At 40.2% G+C, this 21,831-nt stretch overlaps 1 protein-coding gene across 1 annotated transcript in view; it reads left to right on the top strand.

The window, feature by feature from the left end:
* ALG14 (ALG14 UDP-N-acetylglucosaminyltransferase subunit) overlaps positions 1–21,424 on the top strand; it is a 29,225-nt gene extending 7,801 nt beyond the window's left edge. The window contains exons 2-4 of the mRNA XM_075002948.1: positions 752–903; positions 7,160–7,282; positions 21,001–21,424. Of these exons, the coding sequence (XP_074859049.1) occupies positions 752–903; positions 7,160–7,282; positions 21,001–21,231 (506 nt within the window). The 3' untranslated portion in view covers positions 21,232–21,424. The remainder of the gene's footprint in view (positions 1–751; positions 904–7,159; positions 7,283–21,000) is intronic.
* The last annotated feature ends 407 nt before the right edge of the window (positions 21,425–21,831 follow it).

Raw genomic sequence — 21,831 nt, 5'->3', positions numbered from 1 at the left:
AAGTGCCTTCAAATGATGCTTGTATGTTGTCCAGGTTTCACATGCGTACAATGGTGTTGTATCAACTACTGCATGGTGTACAAGGAGCTTTGTCTTGGGACAGATGTCCTGGTTCTTGAAGACCTTTTGTCTCAGGTGGGCAAAAGCAAAGCTTACACGACTCAGCCGATGAGCCTGCTCCAACTCCCATTTAAAATTAGTGAGTTTTTCAGGTATCTTCAGTGAGAGTTGAACTGTCTCCTTATTATCTCAACCATCACAAGACAGCCCCTAATGAAGTTCACAGCTCTCAGAGGTGAGTGAATGATGATGTAAATACAGGCTGAACTCTCTCTGATCTAGCACCCTCAGGACCTGACCAGTGCCAGATGAGAAAATTTGCCAAACCATGGCTGGTTAATATTGTCTAGCAGCATTACCAACACTTTCACTGCTTACTGGGCTCTTGGAAGACATTAGAGGGTAAAATACAGCTAAATAACATCACAGAACACAGGGAGCCACTGGAAACAAACTGTATGGGATCATGGAAAACTTGGCCACACCCATGGTAAGTGGTCATAAAGCTAACTAAAATCATGGTGGGTTATGGATATTGCTGGTTGAGAGAGTTCAGGATTAGAGTGGTTCAATCTGTAGTCGCAATGTCTCACAAAGAAAGAAGTGACCCCAGCAGCAAGTTTTCAAGTGGACGTTACTAAATATTTAATGTACTAATTAGCTGTGATCTCTTTTTTTTTTTTTTCCCCAGGAGGACACACAACAGAAATTCTGAGGTTACTTGGCAGTTTATCCCAGTCATACTCTCCAAGACATTACATTTTTGCAGATTCAGATAAGATGAGTGAAAATAAAATACTTTCTTTTGAACAAAAAAGAGCTGAAACTTTCACCAATTCTCAGGTAAGTTATATACATACTCCTAAGAAAGGTTGATCATAACTCTGAGGATCTAATACGCTGTGTTATGTTCAAATGAACACTAGAGTTACTAGCTGACTGGTCAACCACAGACTTCATTTAGAACCAATAGTACACAATCAAGCAGCAGTAGAGCTTCCCCTCCCCCCCCCCCAAAAAAAAAATCCAGTACTATACTTTGTTAAATGAAAATTACAAATAATAAAGAAAGAAGAAAATGCTGCTGCAGGTAAAGTTTCAAAGCTGTAGTAAGTCAGTGTTCAGTTGTAAAGTTCTGCAAAGAGTAATCATAGCATTTTGTTCAAAGTTAAAAGCGTTTCAGAGTTATGGAGAACTAGCATGCACGAGAAGTTTGTAAACATGAGGTTTTATTCTAGTTTAAATCCCCTTTAAAATGATTACTGAAACCAGTAATGTTGTTTGTTTGATATTGGATCAGTTTGAAAAAAACATTCATCTAAAATTATTAAGGTGTGTTTATTTGCCACACTTGTTCGATAAGCATGACATAAAATGAATGGCTCTCTGTATATTGATACTTTAGTGATACTGGTTGCACCTCTCAAATCTGGTGCTCCCTCATCTGGCAACATCTGTGGTCCAGCAGGACCACAAATGTTCTAGGACAAAGATTACTGGGCTGGGGCTATGTCCCCTGCAGGAGCCCTGCCTGTCCAGCAGGAGTGGAGCGGGGGCTGGGAGCTGGAGCCTCCTGTGATGTAGTGGGGGATACATGCATATACATGAGTGGCTCACAGAGGGTGTGGGACTCCTGCTGATGGTAACCAAGGCGACCAGGTGACACCTCTGGACTGCAGACAAAGGGGGAGGTGGAAGCTGAGGGGTTTGAATTGGAACTGGGAGTTGGAAAGCAGTTAGTCTGGGCTGGGAGGGAGAGAGAGAGAGAGAGAGAAAGGAGGGGGCAGGGCCTCGGCTCCGGGGGCCCCATGGGGCCTCCTCTCCCCAGCATGGATTGGACTGGCTGTCTCTGCCTCCTCTACTGACTACTCTGTATGACACTGTGTCCTGTCAGCTAATAAACCCGCTGTTCTCCTCCTGAGTGAAAGTCACTCCTGCCTGCGGACAGGGTGCAGAGCTTGGGGACCCCTGAACCCCATCACACCTCCCTCCTGTCCTGTGGCAACATGGGGCTGGGACTCAGAGCCCCCACCTGTTATGCAGCAGTGGATCTGGGAGCCTGAGCTTTCCTCTGACCCACGTCAATGACACAGGGCTGGGAGCAACCCTAGCTGCCTGCAGGACCAGCCGTAGCCTCCTGACTGCCCTGCAGCATCTGTGGGGACAGGGACTGGAACCCCTTGGCAGCCCCAGGGAGCTTGGGTTGGGGCCGGAGTCCTGGGTGAGTGAGGCTGGGGCCACAGCAGCCCTGAGAGTGAAGGGCTGTCTGGGAGCAGAAGCCCTGGACTTCACTTTGTCTGGCAAATTTTCGTGTTTGGAACCAGTAAAGTCCCGAACATGCCGGACAAGGAAAATTCAACCTCTATTGTTATTTCTGAAAAAATAGGTGAACAGAACTGATTACACATATATTATGAGGACACTGCAAACTTAATATCATAAATTAAAAAAAAATAAATGTAGTTTCAAATGCGAGGCTTGTTCCTAGATCTCCTTGCTTTGACGACTTTCTTTTTATCCCCCCTCATTATCTGAACACTCACACTAACAATAAGGAAAATCACTGTATCCAGAGTATAGTGACTATACATAATCTGTGATATCCAATGCACAAAGTACCCAAGCTCTTTAGTTTCTTACTGTTTAGTTTCTTAACTTGTTGACTTTGGTGGAACCTACTGAGAGTGTTATGTACTATGTTTATTATTAAAAAATTGCAGAATTCAACTCTCAGTATTCAAAGCAGGAGTTGCCATAGTGTAGCCTGCAAGTTGTGTGTGAAATATGGAATTCTGGAGTGCTACTTGCACTTGAAGATGACTGCAATATCTTGGACATCAAAGAACAGCCTGGGCCCAAACAGAGACTACTCAGTTTTAAAATTGAGCGTGGGATAATGGAATCTGTAATCTCTTCCACCATGCTGTGGTAGTAAAGACAAAAGCAGTTGCAGTCTATTTAAAGTAAACCAGGTGTGGCCGCAAGGTTCCTGGCCAGCTACCAACATGATTGTATGACTGCATTTGGAGCCTCTTGTTGTAAATGAAAAATGCTACTTTTCATAAGTCTGTGGTGAGACTAAATTATTCTCATTTAGAATCTTGTTTCATAGGTATATTTTGATGGGAATTTATATGAAGGATTACAGGGAGAGTTATGCCACTTTACTAATTACATTTGTCCTATTTATTCAATGTAAAAGTGAGGTGAAAGGAAGATTTGCCCTTTTGAGAACAAAATACTGTATCTAAATATGCAATGGAATGAAGAGAAGATTTTGGAGTAAGGCTGTTTGAAATCCCTTTTACAGTCATTCACCTGATAAAATAGTCAGATGGATAATTAGCATTATTCTTAATAAAAATAGTTCTGGATTCTTCACACTATGAAACATTTTCTTAGGGTGTTTTCAGCTATACATTTGGTGGGTGGGGTTGGAGTTTTTCCATTCGTTGCAAAGGGGCTCACTCCATTACTGTGTTTTCCTTAATGATTGAAAATAGGAAGAACTCATTTGTGAGGGTCTGAGAATGACTTTTTGCAGACAGATGGTTTTTTCCTTTGGAAAAAAACGAGTCTCAACTCTTCTGAGAAATGTGAGTTGCCTATTCTATAAATATATTCAGTGTGGGGTGAAGGTGGAAAGACAAACCTTACTTGTAGCATAGATAGTTGAAAGTGAGCCAGCTGTCTGAGGACCAAAACAGTATAGTGTATGGATTCAGTATGGAGAAGGGGCCAGGGAAAGCTTGAGGGATTTAACATGTTCTGTTTGGAGAATACACTTACTAAGGCTCTCTTGTTGTTTTGGAGAAGACAGGTAGAATTCACTGTGCTTACAGAGTTTCACTCTCATTTATTTGGGAAGGGGGTCATTTTTCCTCTCTAAGGAAAGCTGGTAACAGAGTCACTGCAAGAAGCATCTGCCCTCTCGCACACCTTTCCAGCTGACTGGTACTGTAGATGCTTCCTGCCTCCTTTTTCTCTTATCGTTAATAACTTCACAAAAGCTTTATATAGGGAACAAAGATGAAATAAAAATATAAGCAAGCTGTCACCCCTGAGCTTTAGCTGGAAGACTAAGTCAGTCTCTGTTTTTGTTCAAACCTACAACTGCCATTTTTCCAGCAGGGTTCTTTCAGCTCAGATCCCATCACTGGTGTTAAGAGTCTTGCCACTACCTAACAAGAGTCCCTCCGTAGAGATCTGTCAACTCCAGCTCTTCTCTTGGACAATGTATGGTTTCTGACATACTTGGTTTCCTGACATCATTTGAATTCCCTGTTCTTCAGAGCACACCTTCCAGAACCCCTCATCTGGTGAGCTTTGCTGCCACTGCTCTGCTCAGGAATTTCCCAGCTATCAAATCCACCTCAAGATAGGTCATGGTCACCCTTTATCATGTTCACTAGTTAATTAGCTATCAGCCAGTGGATTTAATTAATTCCAGGTGGTTTTGAGTTGGGTAGGTCTTTACAGAAATGTCAGTCACAGGTAGGTTGGTCCTGACTCTTCTTAAAGGGAAGACCTCATGATAGTCACCCTATCACTTTACATGGACTGAACAGAAATAAAACATCAATAATTAACAGATTCTTGCAGAACATCTCCTTAATCATTAAGTAAACAAGTTATTTTGCACAAAGACAAATTAAACAAAATCTATTCTCCTGTGTGGAGTTCAGCCTGTCCTTCAAAACTTGGTTTTGGAAGCCGGTTTGTCTTTCTGCAGGCATCCTCCTTGCTGTGGCTTCTCAGTGGTCAGAGGCGAGGGAGAGAAAGGTTGACTCAATCTCTGTTATTGCTCCCCCACTGTATCACTTTCCTCAGATCTTTGACTGCAGTTTTTTTGTGAAAAATGATGCTACCAGAGCTCTCCTGAGAGCGGCTGCCCATAGTACCTGGTTCTGGAAAGGTTTTGCAGTATTGATGAGAACCCACATCAGTTACTACTGACCAAACCTAGCAATATTGTAATAGTTCAGCAACAGCACGTGCAATTTATATTAGCTTACTGAAGAACAGGTGACCTTATTGTTCATCCTTAATTTTACAGGTTCCATTCATTTTATTAAATCTTCATATCTGAAGAGTGTCACTGTAGCAAGGTTAATTGGCCCTCTCATAGCATGATTTAAATCACCAAAAACAAAAATTCAATTAAATCAAGTTACCAAAAAGTTAAGACTGACTAGGCTTGTCTACACTTGTCCCCAACTTCGAAGGGGGCATTGTTAATCAGGGCCATGGGAGATTACTAATGAAGTGCTGCGGTAACTACGCAGGACTTCATTAGGCTAATTTTCCCCCGTGGCAACTAGGCTTCGAAGTGCCGGCATGTGTGTAGGGGTGAGGAGTAAAGGGACTTTGAAACAGCACACCTTCAGCTATGCACATGCCAGCATTTCAAAGTCTTAAGCTTCGAAGTTGCCGCAGGGAAAAATGGCCTAATGAAGTGCTGCATATTCACTGCAACACTTCATTAGTAACCTCCCATGGCCCTGAAAACCATTCCCCATTCAAAGTTGGGGGCAAGTGCAGAGCCAGCCACTTTGATTAGAGTGCGCTTAATTTTGGAGGCAGCGTTAACTGGAGTGTGTGTATCTTGGGGTTCTACTGTACCTAGAAACAGAAATTGTACACCTCACTAAAACTGCCATCTGACATGGCATGTTATTTGGAGTTTCACTGGAGATCAAGTTTTCAGTGTGCACAGGACTGACTTTTGATACCTCTTTATATTCTGGAAGTTTTTCAATCAGGTTCAAAAGCCTTACTCCCAAAGATGTGTGGGTTCTAATCATTGTTATCCATGTGCTACTCATCTTTGGGGGGTGGGTTGGGGGAAAGAAAAATAAATTTCAAATTCTGCAATACATTTTTCTTGATTATTAAATGTTCTCTCTTCCCCCCTATTAAATGTACTAGTTTCTAAAGAAATTGACAGTATTACTTTTCTTAATCATTAATTTCTTTATTCAAAATCTTTTTCTGTAAATATTAGTCAGTTTTGTTGCTGATGTATTCATTTGAAGCAGGGCTGGGGAACCTTTTCTTTCTGTCATGGGTCATTGACCTACAGGAAAAAAATATTGGTTACTCACCCACCCAGGAGGGCATGGAAGCTTGGAGCTTCCTCCCACTCCGGCATGATCAGATAGTCACAGCTACAGCTCACCTGCCCAGGTGAGGGCACGGAGGCAGTGGTGCTAGAATAATACAGTTGTGGTGCTGAAAGCCAGTGGTCCTCAGAGCTGGGTCCGAGACTGAGCTGTGCTGTGGAAGGGCAGGGGGTGGGGGACAGGGAAAGGGAGCTGGGTCTGGGACCATAGTGGGAATGGGAGCAGATAACTGCTTGCAGGGCTGGTGACTGTAACCTTGTACAAAACCTGGAACCTAGGGTGCTGCAACACCTTTCAGAGCCTGAGTTCCTGTGCCTTTGCACTAAGGCCTGGGGGCTTTCCCTCGCAGTTGGGAGGGTCAAATTAAATTAACCAATGGACCAGATCTGGCCTGTGGGCCATCGGTTTCCCAGCTCTGATTTAAAGGATACGAATATCATATTTTGATTAAATATTTTGTGAAATCTGGATTAAAACAACAGAATATATTGGCCACTGGCTCATTAGATTATGTTTTTGCTTATCTCAGTTTTTACACTGCTATAACCTTCATTCCCAGTTTGTACTTGTAAAAGTCAGAAAAACATATCCAGTGATGAGTACAAACCTAAACATCTCTTCACTATGCTTGGTGATATCCACTAGGTGGAGCACTAAGTTAACATACTACAGATGAAATTGCTCCATTTTTATTGAGCTAGAAGTGTTTTAACGTAATGTGGGATGGGACAGAGGAACAGAGATCTAGTGTTTATCAGAAACATTGTTTTTATAGTGCTCCAAATTCTGCTATCCACTGTACACAACAAGATTCTTGACCAAAGCGTTTACTTTCCAGATTTTAGAAATAACAAGTGCATGTAAGAAGGGAACATGCAAAATCAACATCAAACAAATGTTTTACAGTAATGTTGATATATATGCTGTTACATATTCTGCAGAAAGAAAGTAATTTAGTTTGTCCTGCTCTTTTCCAGTTTTCCCTTAATCGCATTCCCAGATGTCGGGAGGTGCAGCAGTCTTGGAGCTCTTCAGTACTGACAACTTTGTACTCCATACTTTACTCCTTTCCTTTGACTTTCAGACTAAAGCCAGATTTGGTATGTAAAACAAAGATTATTAGTAGTGAAATGCTTATCTGTTCTAAAAGGGAGTAGCTGTTTGGGATATCAGGCCATTAATGAATATACAATGTGTATGCACTTAAGCTTATGGTCCTACTCAAGCAAAGCTCCCACTAAGAAATGACCACAAGACCAGGGTATGAAGAGTGTATTAGAACAAAATTGGTGGTGGTCTTCTTCACCAGTCCAAAATTCTAAGTTTCTACTTAGCAATATACTAAATTCTTATACAGATAAAGCTGTGCAGTACTTTCACTCTGCTATTTAAAATGCCTATGATACTGTCAACAGAGGAAACAGAATTCTGAACTGATGAGAGGAAGACATTTCTCTGTAGTAGGATATCTAAATAATACCCTGACTTTGCTTAATAGAGACTCTTTGGCATTGTGGTAAGTAGCTCAGTTTTCAAATATGGCAGCATGTCTTCGCAGTCAGGAATTGCATTATGGAAGGGACACCCTGCAAATTTCTTAATAGCCACTAAAAGAAGGACGGTGTTAAATTTTATTCTGGAAAATATGTGGTTGGACTTTAGGGTTGGGGCTCTGTAAAATAGTTATAGTCCTGTGGTTGTTGAAGATAATAATTATTAACCTTAGCTCTAAGTGTGACCTAATTCCTTGTTGACTGACATATAGAAAAGAATGTCAATTAAATTTGCAAAATTTTATAAAATACTCTACATAATTTTACATATTTTAAAGTAAAGTAGAATCTTGATAATTGGCACTTTTCTTAACTGGCAACAGTGTTTACTTAGTTCTTGAAAGTTTCTCAGCAGTATATCATATATTGACTTTTATTATCGTGTGTGTGTGTGTGCACGTGCATTTAAGTAAGTTTAAAATGTCTTGTCATCTATAAATGACTTGTCATCCATAAGGTTACCTCTACATGAAAGGCTTTTCCTAGCAAAACTGGGCTTTTGTCAGGAAATAACATGGAGCATCTACATGCAAAATGTGCTTTGCTGTTGCAAAAAAAGCAAACACGATTCTAGGATGCATTAACAGGTGTGTTGTGAACAAGACACGAGAAGTCATTCTCCTGCTCTACTCTGTGCTGGTTAGGCCTCAGCTGGAGTATTGTGTCCAGTTCTGGGCACCGCAGTTCAGGAAGGATGTGGAGAAATTGGAGGGGGTCCAGAGGAGAGCAACGAGAATGATCAAAGGTCTAGAGAACATGACCTATGAAAAAAGGCTGAAAGAAATGGGCTTGTTTAGTTTGGAAAAGAGAAGATTGCGGGGGGACATGATAGAAGTTTTCAGGTATCTAAAAGGGTGTCATAAGGCGGAGGGAGGGGACTTGTTCTTCCTTGCCTCTGAGGATAGAACAAGAGGCAATGAAATTGCAGCAGGGGAGGTTCAGGTTGGACATTAGGAAGAAATTCCTAACTTGCAGGGTGATCAAACACTGGAACAAATTGCCAAGGGAGGTGGTAGAATCTCTATCACTGGAGATATTTAAGAAGAGGTTAGATAGATGGCTTTCAGGGATGGTCTAGAAAGTGCTTGGTCCTGCTGTGAGGGCAGGGGGCTGGACTCGATGGCCTCTTGAGGTCCCTTCCAGTCCTACACTTCTATGGTTCCGCGAGCAGCATTTATACTTCTCCCCATTCAGGTATAATGCCTCTCTTGACTGTTCTGTCGACAAAAAAGCCGTGTAGATGCTCTGGGGCCCTTTTGTCAACAGACAGGGCTTCCAGTTTACCAGGTAGCCTGGTTTGCAGAGTGTCTGATCAGCTGGTCTGTAAAGAAAGAGCCAGACAGTCTGGCTGCTCTCTGTCGACAGTGTGGATTGCGCTTTCAATCTACTTTTGTATGTAGGCTCAATCTATTGACAGAAGTTTTGCCAAGAAATCTCTTCCGACAGTGACTTCTGTCTACTGAGGCTTCTCATGTAGACGTAGCCTAATATAATAAGGAAGCAGCAGGAAACAAACATAGTGTTGCACATTAGAAACCAATTTATTTCTTTAGATTTGTAAGCAACTCAGAAACTCATTGTACTCCATCATGTTGGTAGAGACTAATGTGGTCCAGGTTGCAGTTCCTTGTGAAGGTTTTCTCTGCAATGAGTAAAAATGCAGCAGCACAAGTTACCTGCAATCCCTGTTCTTTAGGGTTGTGAGTGAGTGTGACCCATTTGGGCAGGGCAGGTTCACGTCAAATAGGGAGATATACTGCTTCAGCACTTCACTTGGTCAATATGTGTCAAAAAGTTTCTGATTAAATTTAAAAACTGTTCTCTGTTTCTGTATTTCTCTCTTCTGCACAGAGCCTCAGGAGTTTTAAACTATGTGTGAATTTACTGAGTTTTAGAATCACTGAAGTTAATTTTTTAGCCTGTTCCATGGCAGTGATCTCATTTAAGGAGACATGCTGTTTACCAAAATGTAAATGTAATATATTGTATTTTGTCCATTTGTCCTCAAATGTGTAATTCACATGGTTTAAAGCCAACATGTTTCTGTTTCTATCACCCAGATCATTTGAGTAAGTCCTGAGCATGCACAATTTTGTTATTCTTATATTTGTCATCTAGTAAAGATGGGGCCACTACGAAAACTTGAATTAGAGCCAAACTTCCCAAAGTTAGTGTGCTTAGTTTTGGTTCTGACCAGTCTCTCTCTTATTTTTTTCCGTTGTAGTGAAATCCTGTCTTCTTTTTTCTGATATTTACATATTTTAATTTTAAAATTTCATAAAGTTCTCAAAATAATGTTATTTAAATACATATAAGTTCAGCTACCATTCATTTGTATTGATCTGTATGCACCCTTAAAGATTGCAACAAGACTTGTTTGGTATGCTTGTTAATTCTTGATGGTTTTATAATTATGTTTTTGTAATCTACCTAGCAGTAGTAGTGATGATATAAACAAAACAGGTAATTGTAACTAGACTTTTTTAAGCCTTCAATTGTTTATTCCAGTAATTCTATAGTACACTGCAGCTGGATAGTTTCTGTAAGTTACTGGTTCTTAACCTCGCTGGACTACTGTACTGCTTTCAGGGGTCTGATTTGCCTTGTCTGCCATGAAGTTTCACTTAAAACTGTAAACGTGTCACTGCACACTATTATTGAAAAAATGTTTACTCTCTCATTTTTCCCATCTATTGTATATGTGAGCTTGTGAGTCTGTCTGTTCATAACTCTTCCTAAATGGTAAGAACTAGGACCACCAGATTTGGTATACAGCTTCCACTTTTCATATCTTAAAGCAAGGTGAGGGTCTAGTTGGACCAGGAAAATGGGATGTGCCTGGAATGGGATTGCGTCTCATAAAATCATATGGAAAAGACAAAATCACCAGACAGGTAAAAAGGGTTGGCCGGAGGCATGCACCCCTCTCTTCCCCCCTGCCCCCAATCTGGGACTGCCCCAACCCTGAGCCTCCTAACCCCCAGGTGTCCTTTAGGGAGGAGCAGGAGTTATGCAGGGAGGCCAAAGCTTTGCACCAGTACCCCCGATTCAAATGGGAACATTGTAACTGTTCCCCTTCATCAGGGAGCCAGGGCAAAGTGCACAGTTTGCTGTATTCTTTACTCTGGCTGGGGAGCCCAAGGGGCAGATGAACTGGGACCTGCTGCAGGCAGGGAACATGCACCCTCCCCCAGCTGTGCCTGCCAGAGCTGCTGAGGCCATTGAGAAGTGCTTCTCATCTGGCCCCATGCTGCTGTGGCAAGACAGGGCTGGGGTAGTCCTTTTTCCCTGGGGCTGTATGTATACTGAACCCTTCATCCCCAGCTTCACCCTAGAGCAATGATTTAAACGAAGGAAACCGAAAATTGAGTTAAAAACCTGATCAATGCCAGCTAAATTGACAATATTTATATTCCAAATTTACCTTTTTTGTTGTAGTATTTTTTACACTTCAGTATATAGTATCTAGAGCAATATAAACTAGATTGTGTGAAATTTTAGTTTGAACTGACTTTGCTGGTAAAAAGTAGACAAGTATATCGGTGTGTTGATGTACTTGCAGAAGACCTCTGCATACCTTCAGGGGTATGTGTACCCTGGTTGAGAACCACTGCTGTGCACGATTTGTTCATTAGCATGATCCTGCTGTCATTGGCTTAATTGGTGCAGATAGCTTTGTGTCACAACAAACCTCACACATCATTTAAATAAAGCACAAGATCAAGGAAAAGTCATTGTGGAGTCCCCTACTTTTTTCTCCGCACATTACCTTCCTTTTCTTTTTTAAAGTACCTTTTATCCAAAATTAAACTGACAGCCTGTATGAGATCATCAGAGTGCATTAGGAAATTGCCTTGCTACAGCAGTGGTTTCATTTAATGAGTATCAGTTTTATCAAGTTACCATTATGAGTGAAATTGACTGGAAAATCTAACTGCGTAGCTTAATATGCTACCAAAGGAGCCAACATGGAAAATTCTATGAAAAGAACACTGTGAAGTAACTAACTGTTATGTAATTCAATTGATCCTTTGTTTGTAAGAGGCACTTAAAATGACTGTGACATTTGCTGATAGAATTGCCAGAACTTGTGTCTAAATTTCTTACCTTTCAATAGTTTAGTATGCGTGTAATGCTTTTGACATTATAAAAGTCTGTCTTGATTAAACGAATAATAGTTTAAAGAAACAGTATATCTTTGTCAATATTCTTAAGGCCTTTATACTGAAATCCCACACACTTCTATTTATTAAGAAAATTTAGGAACAATTTTAGATGGCATCAATCAGTTACTATTTCAAAATAGGTGAGAATAAATGTCAGATTGCTCATAAAAATACAGAATAGTAATGAGGGCAAAATAGAATGGAGGCTAAAATATATTTTTTGCCAATAAAAATATTCTTGATGTGTAGCATGTGCAACAATTGCTTATATTTAATTTTCCTTGGGTGAGAGTGGTGTTAGTGGACCTGAGCACTACATTCTTGGCATAATATCATGCTTCTTAGTTTATAAGACTTAGGAGTGTGGAAAATGAATGCTAGAATTAAGATGACAGCATTTGTGTAAAATTTCTGATATAAAAATCAGCACTCACATATGACTATACTTAGCGTTCCTAAGTCTATCAGATCAAGAGAAGAATTAACTATTTGTAACACTGGAAGCTCTGGAAACTCAAGTTTTTTTCAGTGTAGTCAAATGCTTTTTCTGCTGTGCATTTTTTGAGGGGGTGGAGGGGCGGAGAGAGTTTGGAGTGTTTTTGAATCACTAATATGTGGGAATGAATCATCATACCAAATTCTTGTGTACCTAAAACTGTTGACGTCAGTGGAAATTTATGGGAGCATGAGAAATGCAAGATCTGGCCTTCATGAAGTGAAATATATCCTGGACATCAGAAACTCCAGAATGCAGCAGAACCTCTGCAGTACCACTATTTAGTAGGTGGAGAATAAAAGCAGTGGCATTTTACCACAAAAGGAAGTTTTGCAATGGATGGGCTTGGGATGACATAAATAATGAGTCCATGGACCTAAAGACCATATAAGGGAAGCAGCAGACTCAGCTGCACAGGTATTATATGCCTTGACACTTGGTTGAGACAAGAGAAATATCTGCTTTCATACTTTGCCTTGGGCTTGTGGCAAAGCCCTTCAGCTTGTGCTTTGTGTTGGGGACCTGAGTTCATCATCGTATCCTGAAGTCATTCAGTGGTGTGGTTTCTGAATGACTCTCAGGGGGTGCTCAGTACCTTTCCAGCTCAGGAACTTGGTTTTAAAAGTTTAAAAAAAAGGTTTTTTTCATAGCTTAGATCTGATCCTTTTCAGACAGATTCTGTGGCTAAGATTTTCAGGTATGACTAGTGATTTTGGTTGTCAAACTTGGGATGTCTCAGAGGGGCCTTATTTTTTTTTTTTTGGAGCACAGGGGCTCATCGCTTTTTGAAAATGGCATGTCTTTAAAGTGTTGTACAGTAGTCAGATTTCCCGTACAAGGCAGGGGAGCCAGGAAGCTGATGAGGGCACCAGGGCTGGTCAGTTTCCTGGCTCCAGCTATTGGAAGGGAGACAGAAAACTGACTGGCACCAGTGCTGGTCAATTTTGACTCTCATAGTGAGGCAGTGAGCTGGGAACCAGGTGGCAGACTGGCTCTCAGCTCCCCTCTGCTGGCGGGAGCCAGGAAATTGGCCAGCACATGGGCAACTCAGACTTCTGCATTTTGGGGTTTTACTGTATCTACCAAAATCACAAGTCCCACTCAGCTTGAGACATAAAAGGAAACAATAAAATCTTCTAAAAGTATATGAGAAGCAAGAGGAAGACCAAGGAGAGGGTGAGCTCTTTGAAGAGGAAGAAAGAATAACAGAAAATATAGAAATGTCAGAGGTACTCGATGATTTCTTTGCTTCAGTTTTTCACTAAGATGGTTGATGGAGACTAGATGCCTGGCATAGTGAATGCTAGTGGAAATGGGGTAGGTCAAGAAGTTAAAATAAGGAAAGGAAAAAATAAAAATTGTTTTGAAAAATTAGATGTCTTCAAGTCACCAAGGCCTGATGAATTGCATCCTAGAATATTCAAGGAACTGGTAGGGAAGGTATCTGAACCACTAGCTATCATTATGGAAGACAGGAGAGATTTCAGAAGACTGGAAAAAGGCAAGTATAGTGCCCATCTGTAAAGGGGGGAATGAGGACAACCCAGAAGATTAGACCAGTCAGCTTTACTTCAGTGCCAGGAAAGATGATAGAGCAAATAATTAAGGAATCCAGCTGCAAACATCTGGAAGATAATAAGGTGATTGGTAACAGTGAGAAGGGATTTGTCAAGAACAAATCATGCCAAACCAAGGATAACAAGCCTTGTGAATAAAGGGCTCTGGAGCCTCATTTGCCTCTTTAAGGACTTCTTTGTGGATCCTGACACTATAATTACAAAATAAAGAAAAAAAACCTCCTGGTTATTTTCAATAAATGTTGAATGTCTAAAAGTCCAAAAATGAACAACTCATACCTAAATAGCAAACATTATGGCTGTGGCCACACTTGGCCAAAATTTTGAAATGACCATGCTAATAGCCAAATTGGAGAATACTAATGGAGCACTGAAATGAATATTCAGTGCCTCATTAGCATGCTGCTAGCCGCAGCACTTCAAAAGTGCCGTGTTTTGCTCACACAGGGATCCTTTCCTAAAGGACACGCACATTTTGAAATTCCCTTATTCCTAGTTCAGCGCCTCATTAGTATCCTCCGATTTGGCCATTAGCATTGCCATTTTGCAGTTTTGGCTAAGTGTGGCCACAGCCTATGTGATCTCAAAATGTTGGATAACTCCCCCAGCATCTTCCAGAGAGAGAACGTTGTGGAGCGAAAGTCAGGAAGACAGTGATACAAACACACATGTAAAATGAGGAGATAGAATATGTAAAAAAAAGTTTGTACACATCCTGCAGTAATCATGTTTCACATTACAAATCATAGTGTGTGTGCTGTTCTTAAAATAGGGCTCGCAAAAAGTACAGTTTGATGTTATTTATTAAGGACCATCTCATATTCACACTCATTGTGGCTCTTGAATTATTGATTTTTTTTTCTTTATGACCCGAATGGAAAAAAAGTGTCATCTTCCTATTTTGGTTGCTGATCCCTGACCTAGATTTTAGTAAAGCATGGATACAGTATCACGTGGCCTTCTTATCAGTAAACTAGGGAAATGGAACCTTGATGGGGCTATCATCAGGTGGATGTGTAACTGGTTGGATAGCCATTCACAGAGAGTAGTTATTAATGGTTCACGGTAAGGTTGGAAGGGAATAACAAGTGGTGTTCCACAAGGGTCAGTTTTGGGGCCAGTTCTGTTCAATATTTGCAATGATTTAGATAATGGCATAGAAAGTACACTTACGAAGTTTTGCAGATGATAGCAAGCTGGGAGAGGGTGCAAGTGAGTTGGAAAATAGGGTGAGAATTCAAAATGATCTGGACAAACTGGAGAAATGGTCTGAGGAAAATAGGATGAAGTTCAATAAAGACAAATGCAAAGCACTTCACTTAGGGAGGAACAATCAGTTTCACACGTACAAGTGACTCCCTAGGAAGGAGTACTGCAGAAAGGGATCTAAGGGTCACAATGGATCACAAGTAAGTATGAGGCAACTGTGTGGCACTACTACAAAAAAAGAAAAAAAAAGCAAACATGATTCTGGGATGTGTGAACAGCAGCATTGTGAGCATTTCCATATATTAAAAAAAAAAAGACACAAGAAGTAATTCTTCTTCTCCATTTTGTGCTGATTAGGCCTCAACTGCTATACAGTAAACCATTGAAATGCGCAAGTTCAAGGTGTGCTCAACTCACATTAACATGAGTTAAGCGCAGCTCAAAATCTCGTTTCCCCCAGCCCTGGCTCAATCCCTCCAGCCCCCTGGGGCCCCAGTTCAATCCTCCCAGCCCACTTCAAACCTGCACACGTGGCACCGGTTCAACCCAACCCCTCTCAGCCCAGCTCACCACCCACCCGCATGGTTCCAGCTCAACCCCATGGCCCTGGTTTAACTTCAGCCCTGCTCACCACCCCAGCCCAGCTCTGACTCACCACCCCCGCACATGGCTTTAGCTCAAGCCCACACTAAAGTGGCTGCTTCCCACAGCCCCAGTTCAACTGGCCTCCCTCGCACACAGCCCTGGCTCACTACCCTCTGTTTCCCTCCCACTGCCCCAACCCACCTCCAGGCTTAACCCTCCCCATCTGCCCCGCCACAACCCCAGGACTTACCTTTCAAAAGGAGCTCCAGTGCTCCTGCTGCTTTCCCAGCTGCAGAATGTGTGTTCCGCCGGGGAAAAAGCTGCCCCCTGACTTTTGCAAAATTCCAGTTATGTGAGGGTGCATGGGAACGGAACCCTCACATAAATCGAGGGACTACTGTACTGTGTCCAGTTCTGGGCCCCACATTTTAGGAAAGATGTGAAAAAATTGGAGAGGGTCCAGGGAAGAGCAACTAAAATGATTAAAGGTTTAAAAAATACAACCTACGAGAGAAGATTAAAATAATTGGGTTTGTTTAGGCTGAAGAAAGAGAAGACTGAGAGGGAACATGATGGCAGCTTTCAAGTACCTAAAAGGGTGTTGCAAGGAGGAAGTAGAAAAATTGTTCTCCTTAGCCTCTGATGATAAGACAAGAGGCAGTGGGCTCAAACTGCAGCAGTAGAGGTTTAGGTTGGACATTAGGAAAAAATTCCTGACTGTCAGGGTGGTTAAGTAATGGAGTAAATTACCTAAAGTGACAAGAATCAGAGAGGTAGCCAAGTTAGTCTGTATCTCCAAAAACAACAAGAAGTCCTGTGGCACCTTGTAAGCTAATAGATATTTTGGAGCATAAGCTTTCGTGGGCAAAGACCCTCTTCGTCAGATGCTTTACCTAAGTGATTGTAGATTCTCCATCATTGGAGATATTTATCCAGCCTGTTCTTAAATATCTGACAGGGATGATATAGATGGTTCTTGGTCCTGCTCTAAGGGCAAGGGACTGAACTTGATGACCTCTTGAGGTCCCTTCCAGTTCTAGTGTTCTATGAAGTTATTTTTCAAAATCACGTCTATATTTTTATGTCCAGTAACAATACCTTGGAATAATTTAAAATTATAAGATGCCCAGTTATTAAGCTAGTTCACCATAGCAAACATTGATATTTGTTACAGAAATACTCACACAGTGAAATGGTATGAAAGGAGACCTTTATTGCAGTTATCTAAGATTTTCCATTTTCTGTACCATGTTCAAAATGTCTTAAGTTCACAGCACTTGAGCAAGTTGCTATAATGAATAATACATTTTTGTTCCTTTGTATCATGATTCTCATTAGATCTTTGTGGTAAGTCTTTCCTATTTTTCACTTTTTAAACAAGTGTACTTGTGTGTTCTGCTGCTAGTAAGGAGAATCTGGTAACTTGTTTTGTGTTTCAAAGTATTTTCCCCCATAGCTGTCTGATACTGTACTGCTTTTATAGTATGTCTCATTTAGTATTATCCCTTTTTAGATTTAAAAAAATCTGTTACTGTGTAAGAAAAGGAAAAAGTTCAGCTGCATAAGTTGCACAGTGTAAAAAAGGAAAGAAAGTTTAACCAACAGAATTAAGAGTGAGCGCTCCCCCAGAATTTATTAAAACACTGTAGAATCTTCTGTTCTTTGTTGAATACTATTTATATGTATAGAACTTTTCGTCTTCAAAGCACGTGAGGAAAACCTAAAGGAATTAAAGACTGAACTTGATATATGTATAAAAGAGATGGTATGATGGAATTCCTATAATGGCATGTAGCCTATTGGTAACTGCCAGCAGGAAAAAAAAAACCTCGATGCCCAGAGATAGGACAGTAGATGGGGAGGTCTCTTGAGTTACGTTGGAAAAAATTCTCTGTAGTATCTGCCCATTGGGTGTTGTCCACATGCTCAATGTTTAACTGATAGCCATATTTGGGGTTGAGATGGACTTCTCGCCTGTGTCAGACTGGCAGAGACCAAAGAGGTTATTTGCCTTCCTCGGCAATGTTTGGCACAGGTCACTTGCAGGTTTAAACTACTGTAAATAGTGACTTCTCTGTAACTTAAAAGTTTATAAACCAGGATTTGAGGATGTAAGTAATTCAGCCAAAGGTTAGGGATCTATTAAGGGAGTGGGTTGGTGAGGTTCTGTAGCCCAGGGCTGAGCAAACTTTTTACGCTGAGTCCCACTTTTCAGCCCTGCAATTTCACCAGGCCGCCCACAACCTGAAGTCCTGTTGGTGACAGGGTACTGTTCAAGACGGATCATGGTTTGATCCATTATAGAAGCTCCTATATTCTTATGCCAGGAGCTAGTCAAGCAATCGAACAGCCCCAAAGCTGAGTGCACAGTTTCTTCAGTCCTCCTTTGTACACCACCTCCAAGTCACAATGTTTCCCTGCCATTCAGCAGAATCTGTCCCAGACTAAAGAAAAGCAATTAATTTCTCTGTCAGTCTCACAAAAAGCAAACTCTGGAATTTTCTATAAGACATCTGAGCAATAGCTATGAACAGGCCATAGGTAAAACTATTTTGCATTAATTCTCCAAACATCTACTAAAGTTGTAGGGATTTCTTTATTCTCCTTTTGATTACTAAATTTTGTGAACATCAGAGGGCGTCAAGTTACACTTAATTCACATTTAGAAGATTTTCTTTGTAACCAGAAGGGGATAGAATTTTTTTAATTAAAGTTTAAATGCTGCAGAAATTATATATCAACTTTCATTTTCAACAGCTTAGAGAGTGGAATTGTAGGTTCTGGCATAGGTATATATTGATATGTAGTAATCAGCGGATTTGAAAGTACAGCATATTATTTTGCTTTTAAAAATCTGATGTGCAGAGTTGATGTTCTCAACTGAATTTCATCTTAACCAGATAAGGGTTATGAGGAAAAAAATTACACTGTAATTTTATTATACGTATAATTGCTATTTTTACTGTTGATGTGTAATAAACATTTCATGGTTAATTATGACACTGCATAATAATACTTCAGATCTATTTTTTCAGTGATTTAGAGCATATAAAAAGTGTTACCATTAACCCTTCTCTTCTCACTGTGAACAAAGTTTAATTAAATTCCCATGTGACTAATTAATTTATGTGAGAACCATACCAAACCATGATATTAATTCATTTTGCATATAAAGTTTGTGGCTGTTGATTTGCATCAGAAAACAACATCCTGAGCCATGTCATCCAAAGACTATCAGATGTTTATCAAACTTAATAGCTATCTGTACACTACAGAGATCTTTCGAAAGAAGCTCTTCTGGAAGATCTCTTCTAAAAGAACTTCTTTCGAAAGAGTGCATCCACACACAAAGGAGTGATCCGCTCTTTCGAAAGAGAGCTTCCACACGGCCCCCACTCTTTCAAAAGTATGGGCCCGGCATCAAAAATGAAGACTGTTTCTTTGAAAGAAGGGCCCTACGAAGCATCTACAGATGTTTTCTTTCGAAAGAAGCTTTTGAAAAGGGGAGCTGTTTCTGAAATGGGAAAGGAAGAATGGTTTCTAAAGGAGCACTACATTCTTTCGATTTACTTTTGAAAGAATGCTTTTTGTGTGTAGGTGCTCCACGGGCTCTTTCTGAAGAACCCCCTTCTTTTGAAAAATCTTTTGAAAGAACTTGCTGGTGTAGATGCACTCACTATTGTAACCCCCCCAAAAAGTATTTAAGAGTTAGAGAATTGGGAACACAATGTTAAATGCCTAAAATAAGTACATTTCACACAAACTTGAGTGGTCTGATCCCAGGAGTGCTAAATTGGTGGCAGTTCTGTATGCTTTTTAATTAGTTCTGCTGACTGGAGAAGACAAAGGGGAGCCAAGGTTCCCAGGTTTAGTGTCCTACCTATGGGACAGCTGTTTAATCTTAGCCAAATCACTTTGGGCCAAAAGTTTCATACTGGGGTGCCTAAAATTTGGCTCCTAAATATGAATTTACATGCCAGACTTTAAGTACTGAAATAAAAATGCTCTGTTTATCAGATGTGGTGGGCACCCATAGGCATCAAAAATGGAGGACTAAGTTGATAACACAAATTATGTGACCTTATTATCTAAAATTATTCAAATTTTATATTATATCTCAGGGAAATAATGTTGTGTTAGTCATAATAAAATACTGTGACTCCATTATTTACCAAACAATCTGCAACTGTTCCAAATGTGCTGATAACAGTCTCTCTCAGTAACCATGACCCCCAGCCCTAAAATTAGGCTACTTAGGAAACTAAATGAGTTAGATTCCTAAAGGCATCCTAGTTGGAAAATGTTGGCTTTAATCCCTGTGCCTCATCTTACCAATCAGATAGAAATAACCTTTACCTCACTAGAGTAATTAATGTTTTTGAGGCACTAAGGTCCCCTGATAACAAGTGCAAAACATTGTTACTATATGCATGTATTTACAAAAGAGCATAATGGTAACAAATTTTGGTAAAACTAACTCTGGAGGGTTTACTAGGAAACCTCCAAATAATTCAGCAGAGCAACTGATAAGCCTTAATGAGTGCCCAAATTCAGCAAAGCTTTAAGCATTTGCTAAGTGTTTTGCTGAGTCAAGACCAAAATTCATGGGTTTTATAACATATCACCAGTTTCAAGAAATCTTAATTAAACTCTTCCGGCTTTATTGTGCCATAAGCCCGTGCTCGGAACTCCTGTTGTTATCAGTGAAAGCTCTGCCTCAGGCCAGTATCTCATCCTTTTCTTTGCTGATAGCATTCCTGAAAGTTGTTGCATTTTGATCCCTACAGAACAAATTCCTTCTAGGAAAGAAGCAATCTCTCCCACCTCACCTCAATGAATGATGTTTAAAACAGTGATTCTTAATCTTTTATACTGGTGACCTCTTTCACACAGCAATTAAGACCCCTCTGATTATGATCCCTCTTATAAATTAAAAATAATCTTTAAATATATTTAACATCTTTATAAATGCTAGGGGCTAAGCAGAGTGGAGGCTGACCAAGCTCACAACTCCCCATGTAATAATTTTGCAACCTCCAGTTTGAGAACCCCTGGTTTAAAATGTCTTTGACAACCGTTTATTGTGTTTGAAGACTCTACTGTAAATTTGCCTTTGCTTTTTGTTTAGTTTTAATAAATTTCTAATTTTCATAAATGGAAACATAAGGTCTCCGTACAGTATTAGAAAATCTGATTTGTGACTTTTGTCCTAAAATATTTTTTTTCTTGTAGATCTTGTGCAATGGACCAGGAACATGTGTTCCTGTCTGTATATCTGCCCTTCTTCTTCAGATACTGGCACTAAAGAAAGTTATCATTGTGTATGTAGAGAGCATCTGCCGAGTGGAAACTTTATCCCTGTCTGGAAAAATTCTTTACTACTTTTCGGATTACTTCATTGTCCAGTGGCCTGCTCTGAAGAAAAAGTATCCTAACTCAGTATATCTTGGACGAATAGTGTGATAACAAAAGGCAAAGTTTACTTATAATCCATTCAGATTATTGCAGGTAGCTCCTCTTAATAGCTAAAAGAATGTGTTTATTTTTCTTGATTTGAGATTTACTGCTCATTGTAAGTCAAATGCATAAGTCAAACAGTCAAGACTTGAAAGCAGACTGTAATAAAGAGCTACATGTTTGAAAAACTTACATAAAACTTTGTTCTGCACACACATTTGTTGTCATTATGTGGATTAATTCACCACCTCCTGTCATACTTATAAGGGGTTGCTTTGAATCTTCTCAGCTTCTGTTTTCAGCTAATTTTCTTTTGATATAAACAAGATTTATCTACAGACAAAAAGGGGGTATGTTTGAATTGTTACACTTCCTATAAGGAAACTTTCTGTATTATTCTAAAGGATAAAAATCATGGGCTTGTTCTAATATAACAGACTGTACTTCCTGTATGCAAGCAATGAAATCCCTAGTGAATCTTTGGACTATAAAGAACACTGTTATGTTAAGTTGGCTTCATTACAATTAGCGTTCTGCAGTCTTCCAAAACTACAGACTTTAAACCAGCATAATTTTTCTTCTTTATTTGTCACAGGTTTTCCTGCT

Source organism: Carettochelys insculpta, chromosome 9, assembly GCF_033958435.1.
Source record: "Carettochelys insculpta isolate YL-2023 chromosome 9, ASM3395843v1, whole genome shotgun sequence".
Classification (NCBI taxonomy): domain Eukaryota; kingdom Metazoa; phylum Chordata; order Testudines; family Carettochelyidae; genus Carettochelys; species Carettochelys insculpta.
The sequence above is the reverse complement of the archived record's forward strand: the minus strand, read 5'-3'. Positions and strand labels throughout refer to the sequence as shown.